Below are 16,801 nucleotides of genomic sequence, written 5' to 3'. Positions count from 1 at the left end.
TACATAGAATAAAGTTAAAATTTCAAGAAATATTCCAACATAAGAAGGAAATGCAGACCTTGCTAAGTATGTGAGGCAATCATTGTATACGTTTTGTCAAAAACTGTAATTCTTTACACCTGTTGAGAAGGATTTACCATTACAACAAGATGAAATTCAAACATCTGAACTTATTAATAGTATCTTAATTAAAAACATACCTTGATGTTAATATTGTTCCTACATAATGAAAATTATAAGCAAAAAAAATAGCAAACTCTAAGAGAATTTCTACTAATAGATTTGATATATTAGATAGTTGACATTTAACAAATAGGTCTGACAAATAACTGTGATATGTTGTTTCTGAATAAGCAGTTACTGCAGCTACTTGATTCAGAATTCTGTATGATTTGGTCTTGTCTCCTACTGCTGCATGTTATTTTGATACAATCAAAATAACATGCGATTCATCAAAAATTTAATAACATGTATAGTAAATAGGAGTGACTGAAAAGTGGGATGTAAAAATTGTTTTCAATTTTATAATCACATCTTGAATTGAAATAAATGGTCAAATAAAGGTCTTGACTTTTTGTATTAAGATACTAATATTAGAAATGTAGTGGAGTAGAGAGAGAGAGAGGGTGGGGAGTGGATGCATTAATTAAATCTTTAGCTACACTGATGTTAGAAAATATTTATTTAGATTGTTCCTACATCCTGAAAGCATGTATCTCTTATCCTAGTAATACTCCTCAAGGAGAATTGAAACAACTGAAACAGCAAAGGGGAAAAAAAAAACATAAATAGAGTTAATAGAAGAATTGCTATAATGATAAGCATTCCTGATTATTTCTAAAAAATGAAAGACCTAAAAAAGTAATTCCATCAAAAAAAAGTATTTGAAACCTATGTCAAAAGTCACATTTTTAAGAATCTCTTTGGTTATATCGATTATCAAAATATCTATATAATGTCCAGAATATTGATATCTTGCCTTACAAAAGAAATGGTGAAAACGTATGTTTCATACAAACTTGAATTTCAAAAATAACATTGAAATGCTATACATGATGGAGTAATATCTGGATCTCCTTTAATCAGAATTTTTTTTTTTAATCATTTCATAGTGTATTAGGCAGTGCCATGAAAGTTGTGAAGATAATTTTTTCTGAGTTTTTTGAGATCACATTATCAGTATATTATAAATATTATAATCTTATTTGTAATCAAATAAGATTACTCACTTATTACTATTACTATTATTACGGGCAACTCCAGGGAGTCATTAGACTCATCGAGGGAGGCCCCAAATCATATTCATCACAACTATTTGACATTCATACAGTATCTATCATACCTCGCCTTAAACTCATTCACTGTCACAGCATCCACCACAGACTCAGGGAGCGCATTCCACTCATTCACTACTCTAAAAGTAAAGAACCCAGCTCTAACACCTTTACTAACCACACTTTTGCCCAGTTTCCATGGATGTCCCCTAGTCCTCCCACAACCAGCCCTGTTCTCAAAAATATCTTCTGAATTAATTTTATAGAAACCCTTCAGTAATTTGAATGTCTCAATCATATCTCCCCTCCTCCGCCTATCAACCAATTTTTGCAACCCACAAATCCTCAACCTGTTCTCATACGGTTCATTCCACAGACCTGCTATCATCTTGGTCACTCGCCTCTGGATCCTCTCCACCTCCTCCCCATCAAGAAGAAACCTAGGTGACCAAATCTGAGCACAGTAGTCTAGATGGGGTCTTATCAAGGCTCGATAGAGAGGAACAATAACCTGCTTGTCTCTGCTTGTCAACGTATTCTTCAGCAACCAAGTGATTTGATGAGCTGTTTTGGTCACTTTTGCAATGTGTCCCCTAAATTTCAATTCCTTATCTACCAACACTCCTAAATCTCGTGCCTCATCAATTTTCTGGAGCAGGGTTCCACCAATGCAGTAAACTGCCGCCAATCTTTTCACCCCAAAATGCATAACCTTACATTTTGCCACATTAAACTGACATCCATTCTCCTTAGCCCAGACCTCCAATCTATCCAAATCATCCTGCAAAATTTTGACGTCATCTGCATTCACTATTGCCCTACCCAACTTCGCATCATCCGCAAACAAATGAACTGTTCCTCTCAGATCATTTCCTATATCATTTATGAACAAATTAAACAGCAGTGGTCCAAGAACAGATCCTTGTGGCACACCACTAGTCACAGGCCGTCTTGTGGACTCTACTCCCGAGTAAACCACTCTCTGATATCTCTCCGTCAACCACCCTCCTATCCATCTCACCAACCCTATGTCCATTCCCATATGCTGCAATTTACTGATTAGAATTCCATGTGGAATCCTGTCAAAGGCCTTGGCAAGGTCCAGTAGAATCACCGTAAACCCATTACCCTTATCCAGTTCAGCCGTCACTGTGTTATAATACGTGAGCAAGTTACTGAGGCATGACCTACCCTTCACAAAACCATGCTGTCCCCGATACAGTATCCCATTTTCTTCTATCCAATCTTGTATTTTCCTCTTGACTATTTTCTCTAAGACCTTGACAATGATTCCTGATATGCTAATCGGTCGGTAATTTACAACAGCAGTCTTGGAACCACCTTTATGCAGTGGAACTATTTTCCCCTCTTTCCACCCGCTCGGGACTAACCCAGACCCGAGACTCAAATTAAACAAAATGGTTATAAATTGAACTTTCTGTTCCATTAGGTGATACAAACAGTAAATATTCATTGTAGGATCAACTGAAAAATAAATGTTTTTAGTCAATTTCTGGACTCAATCCTATGGTAGTAAAAAGGCCTTTAACACCTCTATATTACCTGATCTTGCTGCTAGACATCCTAACTTTTAATGGAGTTAGTTATAATCAGTATTATGATTAGTTAATTTAAACATCATAAGAAATCAGTAAATAAGTATAATTGAAGCTTCATGAAAGTAAATTAGACATTATTCAAAGATTATTTCAAATATTCAGGAGAGATGTGTTGAGCTAAGTGGTTTGAAAGACATTGTATGATTGGGAAATTTGCAATAAAGAGAGGCATTGCAGATGATATAGGAAAAAGTAAAGAATAGGTAAAGTAAAGTAAAATTAAATAAGTAAAGTGGATATTAGATGCAGCATTATTTCAAAGCTGAATGTAGAAACTATGAAAGTTCTGCAAAAATAAGTTGACCAGAGAGCTTGCGGGAATACACTCACCGCATTCACAAGTTGCCTTAGTGCGGAATACTTAGAAAACATAGGTGTTGCCCAAGCATCTATATATTCGCTTTCTGTTAGTCCATTTTGATAAGGTTTCTCTAGTCTGACAGCTGTTTCAGACTGGTTGGTTCTCAGAGACCAGGCAGAATATATAGATGCTTGGGTGGTACCTATGTTTTCTAAGTAGTCCACACTAAGGCAACTTGTGAATGCCAGTGAGTGTATTCCCATAGTCTAATTAGATCAATCAAAATTAGAAAAGATAGGTGGTCTGGACATATACTCTGGCATGATGGACTTGTGAAAAGAATAACTGAAGGCAAAATAGAGAAGAAAAGAAGAAGGGGTAGACCAAGTCAAAGAAAGCACATTCCTAAAGAGTTACCAGGAGATTAAGAAGAAAGCCACTGACAGAGCAGAATGGAGGAAATTGCTGCTCAGCTACCAGTCCCAAGACTGATGCAACTAGTGATGATGGTATTTCATTCTATGTTACAAGGCCATTATCAGGGAAAGAAAAATCATTTGACAACATTCAAAACATGAATCTCATGTGGTTACTTACTTGCTTCAAAGGGAAACAGTGGATTGTTTTTTGTAATTCAAATACAAGGTTATATATAATTTATTCCTTATTACAAAAAGATGAAAACAAAATTATGAGCAGTTAATCACTATTTACTTCCTAACACTTTGATATGTGCATATGATTATAGTGGTTAAGATTAAGACAATGCAGTAAAGCTTTGCAAATTTCAAGAAAAATGGGCAATTTAATTTAAAATCTGCTGGAGTGAAGAATCTTAGCATGATTCCAAATAATGCTGTGTCTAGTGTCAGTGGGATAACTAAGTCCAGACTTTCAGGTTCTAAGGATTTGATGTAGTCCTGATGTTCTTGGATTCTTATCTCAGCAGAATAGCCAGTCTGTCTAAAATAATGAAGTGGGTTTGCATTCAATAGTGAACTTGATATAGGAATGGAATGCATTCATTTTATCTAAAAATTGTAATTCTGTCTTTAAGTGGTACCAAATGAAATGATATCTTAATGAATCAAAGCCATATGTGAGGTTGAAGAAAAATAGTACTGAAGAATTGACTTTCCAGATTCTCCATAAAGTAATTAGCCAAACATGTTCTGTTCTTTAAATATACATCAGTATTTCTCAACCTTCTTTCATGTGTATTCCATTTTTTAATATTAGTTTTTTAGGTGCTTCCCCACCTTCCTCTCTTACAAATTCTGTGTTGAGACACTCACAAAATCCACAAAAGTTATCAAAACAAAAAAAGAAAAACTAGGAATTAATTAAAATTTTTAAATATTCATACAAATTTAAACACATCATCAAATCTTTCGAAAATTTATAGAGATCTGGCATCATTGCACAGACCGTTGAATCAAGAAAGTATGCAGCAGAATATTTATATTTCGATTTTACAAAGACTGAAAATGAAAATTTTACAAAGACTGAAGAAAGACCACTGTTATTTGTTCGAAAATTTTGGTAGCTGATGACATGAAACTGAATAAACTTAAAAGATATTTGGAAAGACTTCATAAGAAATATGTTAACAAACCTTGAGAGGTCTTTGCAAGCAAACTTTCAAAAAGCAAAAATCTAGCATTAAAGCAGCTTTGTCTATAAATGAAAAAGCTTTACTAGCTTCTTACAAAGTTGCATATAAAATAGCTAGGTGCAAAAAGCCTCAACTATCGGAGAAGATCTAATTCTTCCAGTTGCAATTGATTATGCTTGGAGAAAGTTTTACTAAACAACTATAGTGCATACCTCTATCAAATGATACTGTTGCTCAGCAAATTGGTGAAAAAATACACATGTCTTAGAGATGAATGACAAAGCTAATGCTTTTTGTAAAAATCTTAGAGATGAGTGACAAAGCTAATGCTTTTTGTAAAAAAACTAGAGTTATGGAACAAAATTTAGAAATGTTTGCAAATGTGAATGAATTTATCAAAACCTTCAAGGCAACACATCAAAATTTTATTTGTAAACTATTGAAAATGATTTAACAATGTTGACAAAAAATTTTAGAAACCATTTTGTAACCGATGGCAACATAATGACAATATATGAGTGGGTTAGAAACCCATTTCAAATTACCCCTGATGGTTTCTCAAATGAAGAAGAGGAGCAATTTATAGACTTCATGTCAAGTGGCAAAATCAAAAGACAATTTGCATCTAAATCGAATTTAGATGCAAATTTTTGTTTGCAACACCGGCCCAAAGTTTGAATTTTGGGGCGGCATTGATGAATTTTCTGCACTAAAGTCAAGAGTTTTTCATGTGCTTTTGCCATTTCCAACATCTTATCTTTGTGAAATCTGGTTTCATTATGCTTGTCCTCTACATTATCTCTGGGCCTCCCAGTATTCATAAAGATGTTTATAAAGTTGTATTGCTCTCTCATGTACTGCCTTGCTAAAATATCTTTTAAGTCTTCAAAACCTTACTAGCTCTATTACATCTTTTATTAAAAACAGTATTGACTTCATAGATAAAATTAAAGAACTGCGTTTGCTGGACAATGAAATAATGCTTTCCTTTGATGTAGTTTTCCTATTCACCAGCATACTACTTTAGGAAATGTCACTTCTGACAAAAAGATTTCCCTGGTGAATTTAAACAAGTTAACATGTTTAAATTCATCATCAATACAGGCTACTTGGAAGATAAATTGTACAATGAAATGTAAAGAATGGATCACAGCAGTTCTAGCTCACCAGTTTTGGCTGATTATTTCAAGAAAATCATTTCTTCAGTAGCATTTTTGCTTAAAATCATATCTGGCTTTGATTTGCGATGATATCTTTGCAGTTTGGTTCCACTCAGAGACAGGATTACTACAATTTTTGGCTAAAATAAACTCCATCCATTCTTATACCAAGTTCACTATTGAACATAAATCCAACAAACGGTTTTCTTTATTTGGATACTCTAATAATCTATACTTCAACAGGTAATATTCAATTTTCTGTTTGTAGAAATCTTCTTTCACTGCCAGATACATACATCAATCTTCACATCATTATCCATCTCAGACGACTGGTATTATCAAAACTGTTATACAGAGTGCTCACAGACTCTGTTCTTCTGATTCCTTTTTTGTTGGTAGAATTGAATAAAAAATCACCTCGACTACTAGACTACATTCTGATGTAAAACTTAAGTTTTAACATCAGAATGTAGTTAGAACAAAAAAACATGGGTTCTCTGCAAGATATCATCTATACTCCATGTTCAGACTAGCTCAGAAATTTAACTTTTCTCTTCCGCCATCTGCCAAAGATGAATTACTCTCTCTCCTTGCCTCATGTTTGTGAAGTGCTCTATTCAAGTCAACTTCATTATTTTGAATAGATAGGCTATCCTGCTGAGATTAGAATCCAAGAATATCAGGACTGCATCAAATTCTTAGAATTTGCAAAGTCTTGCTTGCTTATCATGTATATCGTATATTATCATATCATCTATACTCCATGTTCAGACTAGCTCAGAAATTTAACTTTTCTCTTCCGCCATCTGCCAAAGATGAATTACTCTCTCTCCTTGCCTCATGTTTGTGAAGTGCTCTATTCAAGTCAACTTCATTATTTTGAATAGATAGGCTATCCTGCTGAGATTAGAATCCAAGAATATCAGGACTGCATCAAATTCTTAGAATTTGCAAAGTCTGGCTTGCTTATCATGTTTAATTGACACTAAACATGTTATTTGGAATCAAGCCAAGTTTCTTCACTCCAGTAGATTGAAATTTGATCATCCGTTTAAAGCCACTTGTGTTTCCTTTGAACTCTAATGCATTCTCCTGTTAACAACTGTGACTAAGACATGAGCACATGCCATATTACTAGTTTAGATTCATGTTTTGAATATTATCACCAGTCTTCTCTTCTCTTTTCAATTATATTGTTTTTTTTTTTTAAAACATAAGATGAGATATATTGAAATTAAATAAATTCTATTTTTTTGCCACTATAAAAATATAATTATGGCTATGTTATGTCAATGACATAGCACCATTGAATATGTTAGAAACATTTTAGCATACTATTTAAATTAAGGGGATATTAAATCCCACATTGTTTATATTGCCAAAATGAAGCCTATTGGCTCTTTATATTTCAGTAATTTTAGCACACTTTAATAGTCAACACTTAGAATCCATTTCACCATTGAAAAACGATAATCATCTGCTCTTTCTTGATGCCCTAGCAGTTACCCAACAGATCCTTATCTTTTTGTGTCTACAGGAATCTTATGCATAGTACATCCATCACCTTTCACACCTTCACCCGTCCCAACAGTATGGTGTTACTAAAATTTTAGTAAATATTGCTAAAACCGTCTGTTTGGTATTACCAGCTATTCCACTGAAATTAGTTACATCTGTGATGTTTTCTGTAATCAATGACCCCCCCCACTAAATCCTCTACAAAACCCAGATCACAAAAAAATTGTTGCTATCTCTTACATCCAGGGCTCTTCAGGAAACATCTAATGTGTACCTAAAAGATATATTCTGACTTCCTTCAAGCCTTATCAGAAACTAGTTGCCCTTATCCACTTGCCAAATGATCCTTTCTTGCTTAAATCATCCTGGCATTATATTATTCTTTCTCTTGCAAACTGACATATTTTGGAAGAACAGCCAATATTTGAATAGATAAATTTAGAAATAAGCCACACATCTATCTACACTGCAGTGCTCTTCCATTGCAAACTATACCATTGATACAGGTCATCAGATTGCATGGGAAAACTCTTTACTATACAGATGTAAATATAAATCTGAGAAATCGTTCTTGGAATAGGCTATAATTCTACATATAATTCTGACCAATCTAAATTTTTTTGGCTACCTCACTAATAAAAATTTGGAAGACTGTTATTATGAGGCCACTGGCAGAATGATATTAAAATATGAGAGTAATTTACTTGTTCATTAGAAGAGTTTTAGGAATTAAAAATAAATTTTGAAATAAACTTAAATTATCAAACACCTTGCATCTGAAAATAGCAGATATTAATGTGGATGTCAATGACGTTATCAGCAAAAATAGAAAACAAGCTGATTCTTTATATACACCTCATTATATATATATATGATTAATAAATTTATATATTAAGTGTATTCAATAAAAAATTTAAAAGTAATAAAGTGATATTTTTATTCCCCCCCTCCCCTTTCTTTTAAAGTATGCCTTACAAGCGCGAGTGGGTTGCGAAAAATTATCTTTTTCAAATGGATCTCAACCAATAAAAGTTTGGGAAGCCCTGCTATAGAGGACATCATTTAGGATATCAGGATAAATGCTATTTTGAATCCAATCTTTTTTTTTTTCTTTCCTGCAGTTGTGACTGCATGAATGTACACATCTTTCTTTTGCCTTTGAAAATGCCTTGATGGCTAAGGAAAAAACATTGGTTAATAATTTAATAAAACAATGTATAATTATTATCCCTAGATGTATGTTTCTTCCTTCAGTCCAAAACAAGTTTGATATACACAAACTTGCTTTTGCCTGAAGGAAGAAGTTTGTATTTCACAAATTATCTGTTCAGATGACAGAACTTCTTTTATAGTGGCTGCTATTTATAACCTTGTATTGAGATGTCATGAATGGTTAAAAGCAATATAACTTAACCCTCATTTGAGGGTAATAGAAAGACTTAGTTCACAAGTAAAATTACAATCTTGTTCCTTACAAGCCAAATGAGGACTTAGTCCTCATTTGATTAGTAAAGAACAAGAGTGTTAACAAAAATCATGGCTGTCATACAAAAAATATTTAATTTAGTTAGTAAATTATTCATTTTCATTCCTGTTTCTATGTAGTTTTTATTCCAGAAATTTCAACATAAATTACTGCAATAGCTATGAAAACATTAATATGGAGTTACATAATATGGAAACCCTGCTCTGGAGACCAAATATGGTATTTTTTTCTCACGACTAAATTTAGGCCTCCAGTAAACAGAATGGTGGTTTCACTCCAGACAACGAAGTCCGTTTACCACTAAAAGTCATACATAAACAGCAAGATCCATGCATTCTGTTGGTCAGAGAATGGGAATGCTGTCTGCTCATGATATGGTGTTTAAACAGAATGGGAGTCAAAAGAATAGTTAAACTGGTAGGGAAGACCCAGTGGAAAGCCAAGTAAATCAAGGATCATCACTTGCATTATAAACAACACTCAAGGAGTTGGTAAGTCATTCCCTCTCCTATATAAAGAGCACACAGCACTTCATAAACAAAATTAAAAATATAACACTTGGCAAAGATGATTTATTAGTCAGTTTTTGATGTTTCTGTCCTTTCACCAATGTCTCAATCAATGCATTCTGTTACATGACACAATTCTTTTTCTATAGAACAAATTTCTGCCTGATATTATGCCTCTCTTTGTCCACATACTATGTTCCGGTTACTTCGTGTGGCAAAATAAATTTTCCCTATAAAAAGAAGGTATGGCCATGGGCTCATCACTATCCCCCAAAATTGCTAATTTTTATATGGAAGCTTTTGAGCAACGTGCTCTTGATTCCTTTTCTCTAAAACCTACAGTTTGGCATAGATATGTTGATGATGTTTTCGTTATCTTGCCACACGGCTGCCAAACGTTAAACACAATCCTTAGCCACCTGAACAAACAACATGAGCGCATATATTTTACTATTGAAATTGAAAAACAGAACTCGCTCCCATTCCTGGATACACTATCACACATCTTCCCTCAGGCAGTCTATCCTTCACTGTTTACTGTAAGCCTACATGCACCAGCCAATATATACATGCTAACTCATATCACCACCTTTTGCAAAAATTTGGAGTCATCGCCTTCAAAAATAGAGCTATAACAATTTGCTCTAATGAACAAGTTCTTAAACAAGAATTAAAAATTATTAGCAATACATTTATAAATAACGGATATAGCAAAAATACTATTAATAAAATTCTTCATAAAACTTCATCAAAAAATAATATAGATTACAGTAAAACCATAACACTCCCATACATTAAAGGGTTATCAGAAAAAATTAATAGAATCCAACATCATTATAATCTTAATGCCACTTTTAAACTACCTTTAAAATTGAAAAGCATATTCATCACCTCTAAGGATCCTCTTTCCCCCATTGGCACTCCCTGGAGTTTATTGCATCTATTGCACCTGTAACTCCTTATGTTGGGGAAACTGGACGTACAATTCCTTTCCATAAAAAAGAACACAAATGACACATTAAATATAATAATTTTGGTGAAGCTGGCCTCTCAGATCATGCTCTTAACATCCTGCATCGAATTGATTGGAAAAGTAATTGGAAAAGTTCTTTGAATCATACAAAAACTTGGTATGAATGAAAATTTAAAGAAGCCTGTGAAATTTTGATTAACCACCCTAATCTTAATAATAATGGGGGCTTAAAAATCCCAAGAATTTAGAAGGCACATATTCAGCCCACTTAGTTTCCAGCAAACCCTGACTGGACTCTAAGCATTTTTTCATTTTTTATTGGGCACTTTCCATACCAGTTGCCATTTATATAATTTAATATAATATAATTTATATAATCACATATAATTTATATAATTATATGTGTACTTATATAAGTAATTTTATTTTCTGTTTATTTATTTATCTATTATTTTCTGTATGAACATGTTACTTTCCAGCTTAATTTAACTTTTTAACCTAATAGATAATAATAATAACAGGATTCTTTGATGTAGTGAGCTTTTTTTTTTTAAGCACCAGAGGTCAGGCAAGTAGTTTTAACGGTGGATCAGTAACTTAGCATGCCATGTAGATTGTAGTGCAACTTGTTTCTTTGTATATATATATGTATACTCCAGAAGATGACCTTAATGTGAAGGTCGAAATGTCGAATGTATATTTTGGTTTATATTAAACTAAAGTTTTACTCTAACATGGTAGTTGTATCTATAATTTTCATAATGTATTCTGATCACCATGTAAGCATGAATGAAAGGATCATCACTTGCATTTTATTTGCGAGTCTGTATTAGGAGGAAGTAACTCGTGGTTTATAAATCACAGTAACAGAATTAATAAAATGCCATATTATATGTATTAGATTTCAGGATGTGTTTTAATTATCCATTATTAATTATTCAATAACTAGAAAATATTTAAAATTTTATAAAGCAGTAAAAAATAACACTTTATTATAGTAATTTTCATTAAAATTGGTACAGATGTATGTTTCATTGTTTGCACGTGCATGCGTGAATGCACGTGCACAATCTTAAAAATAAGAGGACATGCTGCTGGCCTGGTTAACTGGGTGGACAGTATACTTGCTCTGCTACCAATAGGTATGTGTTTTAAATTCCACTGTGGATATAGATGTTTGTGAATGTCTTATTGGAAGCCTGATAAAAAAAATCCCACATTTGGTTTCTAGAGAGAAGATTTCCAGATAAAAAAAACTTGCAGCCCACTCATTGCTACTTTTCTGTAGCCTTACAACCTTTTGTGGGTTGGATCACATGAAAAAATATGTAAAGCTAAAATGCTATAAAGTAATAATCAGTATGTAAAAATTGAGTACTGTTCAAATCACCCGCTGTCCATATCAAAATAATAATAATAAAATAATTTAAAAAAAAAAAAACACTTTTGGTAGGCCCAGTTTAGTCCCATTTGGTAACTACTGCTTTAGATTGACAAATTCCTTAGAAGACAAATGTTTGAGCTGACTATTGACTTGACAAGTAATAGGCAATTTGGAAGAAACTGGAAACTAATAACGAAAACCTTTCGTTATTAGTTTTTTTATTTTTTATTAGTTATTTCTGATTTTTATATTTTCATAGATTATCATCCATGAAAGGTTGTAAATTTATACCACATACGATCAGAAAATCCCAAAACCCTACTATTAAGACCTTTTTTTTTTTTTTTTCCAATTTACTTCAAGAATCCGGTAAGCTAAGCTTGAGGTGGTCTCACCTATAGTGATAATAATTTACCACCCTAAAGACATTCACAAACATAAATGTTAAAGTTGTATATGAACCCATAGAATGTAAATCTGAAAACTATCCACTTGGCCAACCAGATCATTATTGTGTTGACTAGAATAATATCCCATCGTGTATTGCTATGATCAGTATTGGTGCAATTGTTACAACACCAGTAGCAACTATGAGATGCACCTTTAGCTCGTTACTACTGGATTTGTGATATTGGAAAAAAGAATTCTTTATTTTTAGCAGAGTTAAGCTGAAATTATATGGTCATTTAAATAGAATTTATTTCAAACATGATTAGAAACAGAAATGACATGGAAAAAATTCAGAGGGAACAAGATATAAATATATTAATGCCCATATAAGAATGTGTAGACTTTCTATTGTAGAAAGTTAGAAGTATGAGGGTAGATTATATCTGTCTTAAAAAAAAAAAAAAAAAAAAAAAAGTGGGGGGGGGGCAATTAGAAGAAAAATTGTTAATGGAAAACCAGTAATGAAGTATAATTTGTATTGGATTATAATAATATCTCTACATCTCTTGTAGGTACACTCCAGAAATGATAATATACTGTTTTGTTTATTTAATCCCAGCCACATAAATGCCATAAACCTATCGTAAGTATCATACATTAAGGGTTAGATAACTGGAAATAGTTCTAGAAAGTAAACAGAAATTTTTGAGTCACTTCAAGTCTCCAATAAATAGGATTGTGGTTTCATGCCAGGCAATGAAATTAACTTACCACTTTGAAGGCATTGATAAACATCCATGTTCACGATGGAATTTGAACCCACATCTTGTTGGTTAAAGAGCAGGAGGGCCAACCTGGCTACCAGTCTGGTTGGTAAATATGTATATATGATTTAGGAAATTGTCTGGTAAATATGGAAATATATTTGATAAATATGTATATATAATTTAGGAAAAATATCTGGTTTCTACTTATATCCTGGATTTGTTCATTTCTCTTACCTTCTTCCCTATACTCATATTTTTCTTGCTTTATTAACAGTCCTTTTCAGCTAGTTTTTAGTTTTAATTACTGAGAGGTATTTTCAGACATGGGCAACAATACTGTTACACTATAAAGTACATGTATAGTTTCTGTTAGTATTGTTGCCTATTCTCTTAGTATTATCGCTACATTACCTTAAGCTCATTACCACTCACTTAGGTTTGTAGTGTGTTAATTTCTGATGTTTTCCGTATTATGTTTGAATAATTAAATTTGTAGTACTACATATTTGAAAATTAACTTTTTTTATAGGATTGTTATTCTTATATGATGTTTTCTTCATTCTCTTATTCTGTTTAGACTTCCTAATGTTCAAGGCCTTTATCATCTCTGCTGTTGCAACATACTGCTGGTTGAGTATCGAGGATATGGACATAGTGAGGGATATCCAAGTGAAGATGGTATGTTGCCTTGTTCTTATTTTTCATATCAGACCTGCAAGACATATCCTACAGACCACAGTTTAGTCCATTAAAGATCTTTGACCATTCTCTCTTCAGAATTTGTTTTGATAAATATATTGTTTGAAGATTAAGTGCTGGCAACATGCTTATTGGATTTATAGATATTATCAGCACATGCTACAGAAAATTGCCTTCTCACTATCTCTGTTCAGTATAAGCAACAGCTTTTATTGCTTATATTACATGCAATTTACAGAAAATGTTACATTGGTCATAGGCTGTAAGAAATATAACAAAAAATAATAATAATAATCTTTCTCCTATGAGATTACACTACTTAGTTATCAACAGGAATCTGATCCACAGTCAAGAAGCTGAAATTATTATATAATGGAATGTCATTAGACTAAGCAGTTCTCAAAAAGCTAAGGACATACTAAACTAAAACCTACTGTCTGTGAAACACATTGTCCTTTCAGTGGCCACTTGAAATCACACTTCAAAAATACTATGGATTTTCTTTCGACAATAAACCATTTAAGCCCAAATCTTTTTATAACATGATGAGTTGTGAATTTCTTGACTGTCACTCTTGAATATCTACTTCATGACTTTTCTATAAGTATTTTAAAATTATTTAAATATATCATTAATTCAGGATACTTTACTTGAAGAGTAACAAAATTAGTGTTGATGGGGATAATTTTTTTGCCTTTCAGATATGCATTGATCAAAATCTACACCCGTTTCTTTAAAAAAATTAACTTCATTCATTTCAGAATTAATTTTATACTTGAAAATCACAATCATTATTTCATTTTAATTCAGTTTTATTTATAATTCTCCAACAATTCTGTAATACATAGAATATGCTGCAGGAATCCCCAGGTCAACTTTAAACTAAATAACAAAATTTTGTCAGTTTTCTTTTTTCTTTATTTTTTCTTTCTTAAAAACAAACTTTTGCCATTGTTCTGCAACTTATCTCACTTGGTGTTTATGAAGTCCCATGCTCCTGCATTTTATCTTATCTTAGTCAAACTAGCTATTCAGGAGAGAAGTTGATCTCCGACTATTGAAGACTATTTTTGACTAAAACTACATAAGTACAATTTAGTTCAGTATAGAGTTGGCACCAGTCTTTGGACTAACTGGAGACTACTCTCTTGAGGCATCTTCATATATAGTTTATTCAAAATAATATTTTTAATGTTTCTCTCACCTATGAAAGGTTATCTGCAAACCTATTTTGTACTGTGGGTTGGATAAGGATATTTTTTTTTCTATTTTTATCAATTTTATATATGTTTTTGTATTTTTTAATTTATTTTTACATAGTCTGGACACCCTGCTCTAAAGATCAAACATGGACCTTTTTTTAAGCCAGTTCAGGCTTCCAAAAAGTTCTGAAGCTTTAATACATTCACTCATCCTGAATCACAGTAATGGATCCTCTGTACCCAAAGTTTGCAAAATTTGCAATATCAAACTGTATCAATTTGTTTTAACTTTATAGTCCTTAATATACTCATTGTTAAGTCTAAAGTTCCAAATTGGGTTTTTAACTTAGTATACATGTTTTGGCATATTAACAGTAATTGTTAGTATGTATATAATATAGTATGCTATAATTGGATTGCTTTTGTATTACCATAGTTTTTTTAGTCACACACAATGATGCTATAAAAAACTTAATGGATGGTGAATTTGACTTTATGTAGCTAATCAAATTTGTTCTGTTTATCGTGGTATGTGTTAATTTAGGTTTATATGTGGGATGCCATCATTTCTTTCAGTGTTTTAAAAGATATATTAGCTTGAAACAAAGTTGGGTTTTTTTCATTCTACAGAATGTATACTGGCTGGATAACACATGCATAATTAATGCATAGTCTCATGCCTTATTGCCTTGTTTGTAATTCCAACTGGTATTAACACTGTATACTCATAAAATACTAAATACCATGGGCAGTGCTTTTTTTTTTTTAATAAAACAATAGGTGTGGTATTTTTTGCTGGCATTGAAAAATTCAAAATTAAAAGGATATGAAAAGAAAACTAAAAAATTATTTACTGATACTTTTATTCATAGCATGATAAAATTTTTGAAATAAGAGTAGCAATTAAGTATATAACACAACACAAAAACTGTGTGTGTGTGTGTAACACACAGTTTATTAAGCATAAATTTATTGAACAAGTATGTAAAAATGAAGAAAAATGTATACAATAATTATTAATAAAAATTGTATATAGCAAATATAGAAATAAGTTTTGTATAGCAAATATCTTAACAATAGACATTAAAATTTTATGTAAATTTCATGAAATAACTTAGCACTTTTGCATACTACTTAAACACAAAAAATTAAAATATTACACATTTTTAAATGTACTGCTTCCATATTGTCACATGTCACTGTTAATAAAGGTAACAGCATGGTCATGCTGTTATGTAACCCCCCCCCCAAAAAAAAAATCCACTGGTCATAAGTAACATGATGTTTGCCTCATCCTCACCTATGGCTTTGCTGTAGTGATTATGTGTTATAGTATAACATATAATGCTTAATTATGATTCAAGTTTTTTTTTTAACTTTATATCATGTATGATGGTATTTATATATTGTATTTATTTATAAGAGTAGAAGAAGAAGACCAAAATAAATGAGAAAGTAAGAGCTTTGACAAGGAAGATAAACTATTTTGGAACAAAAGATATCTGTCACTATTTGTCTACATATTCATACTTGGAGCAGAGCTGACTGTTACTGAGCATATCCCCATGTGGTGGATAGGGGAATGATCCCCAGATATCGAGGTTAGCTGAGAAATAAGTAGAGACAACTCTGATGAATAATCAGTTGTGGACCAACAGCGATGGTTTCTAACTGGATCTAGGGGAGTAGGGTTAGCAACACTGTCTCAACCAAACCTCACATTATCCTACAACAGCACTGTGGCATGGCAAGTGTTGCCATATAAACACTAGCTCTAGCTCTGCTAGAGAAAGCTCTCTACAGAAGCAGCAACTGTAGAGTACCCTTTGCCAGGCAGAAAAACAACCGTGTTGTCAAATAATGGAAGGCTCTGGCATGCAGATGAATTCGCATAGCCTAATCAA

General features: G+C 32.4%; 1 protein-coding gene across 3 annotated transcripts in view; it reads left to right on the top strand.

Annotated features, from left to right (window-relative positions):
• LOC150094744 (protein ABHD13-like) overlaps positions 1–16,801 on the top strand; it is a 90,622-nt gene that overhangs the window by 23,280 nt on the left and 50,541 nt on the right. For all 3 annotated transcript variants that reach the window (XM_090411242.1, XM_090411241.1, XM_090411244.1), the window contains exon 3: positions 13,574–13,674. In XM_090411242.1, coding sequence (XP_090267368.1) covers positions 13,574–13,674 — 101 coding nt within the window. The remainder of the gene's footprint in view (positions 1–13,573; positions 13,675–16,801) is intronic.

This window comes from Typopeltis vanoorti, chromosome 21 (genome assembly GCF_054136105.1).
Source record: "Typopeltis vanoorti isolate ZY-2024b chromosome 21, IOZ_Tvanoo_1.0, whole genome shotgun sequence".
NCBI classification, from domain to species: domain Eukaryota; kingdom Metazoa; phylum Arthropoda; class Arachnida; order Uropygi; family Thelyphonidae; genus Typopeltis; species Typopeltis vanoorti.
Note: the sequence above shows the minus strand (reverse complement) of the source record. Positions and strands in the feature narration are given on the sequence as shown.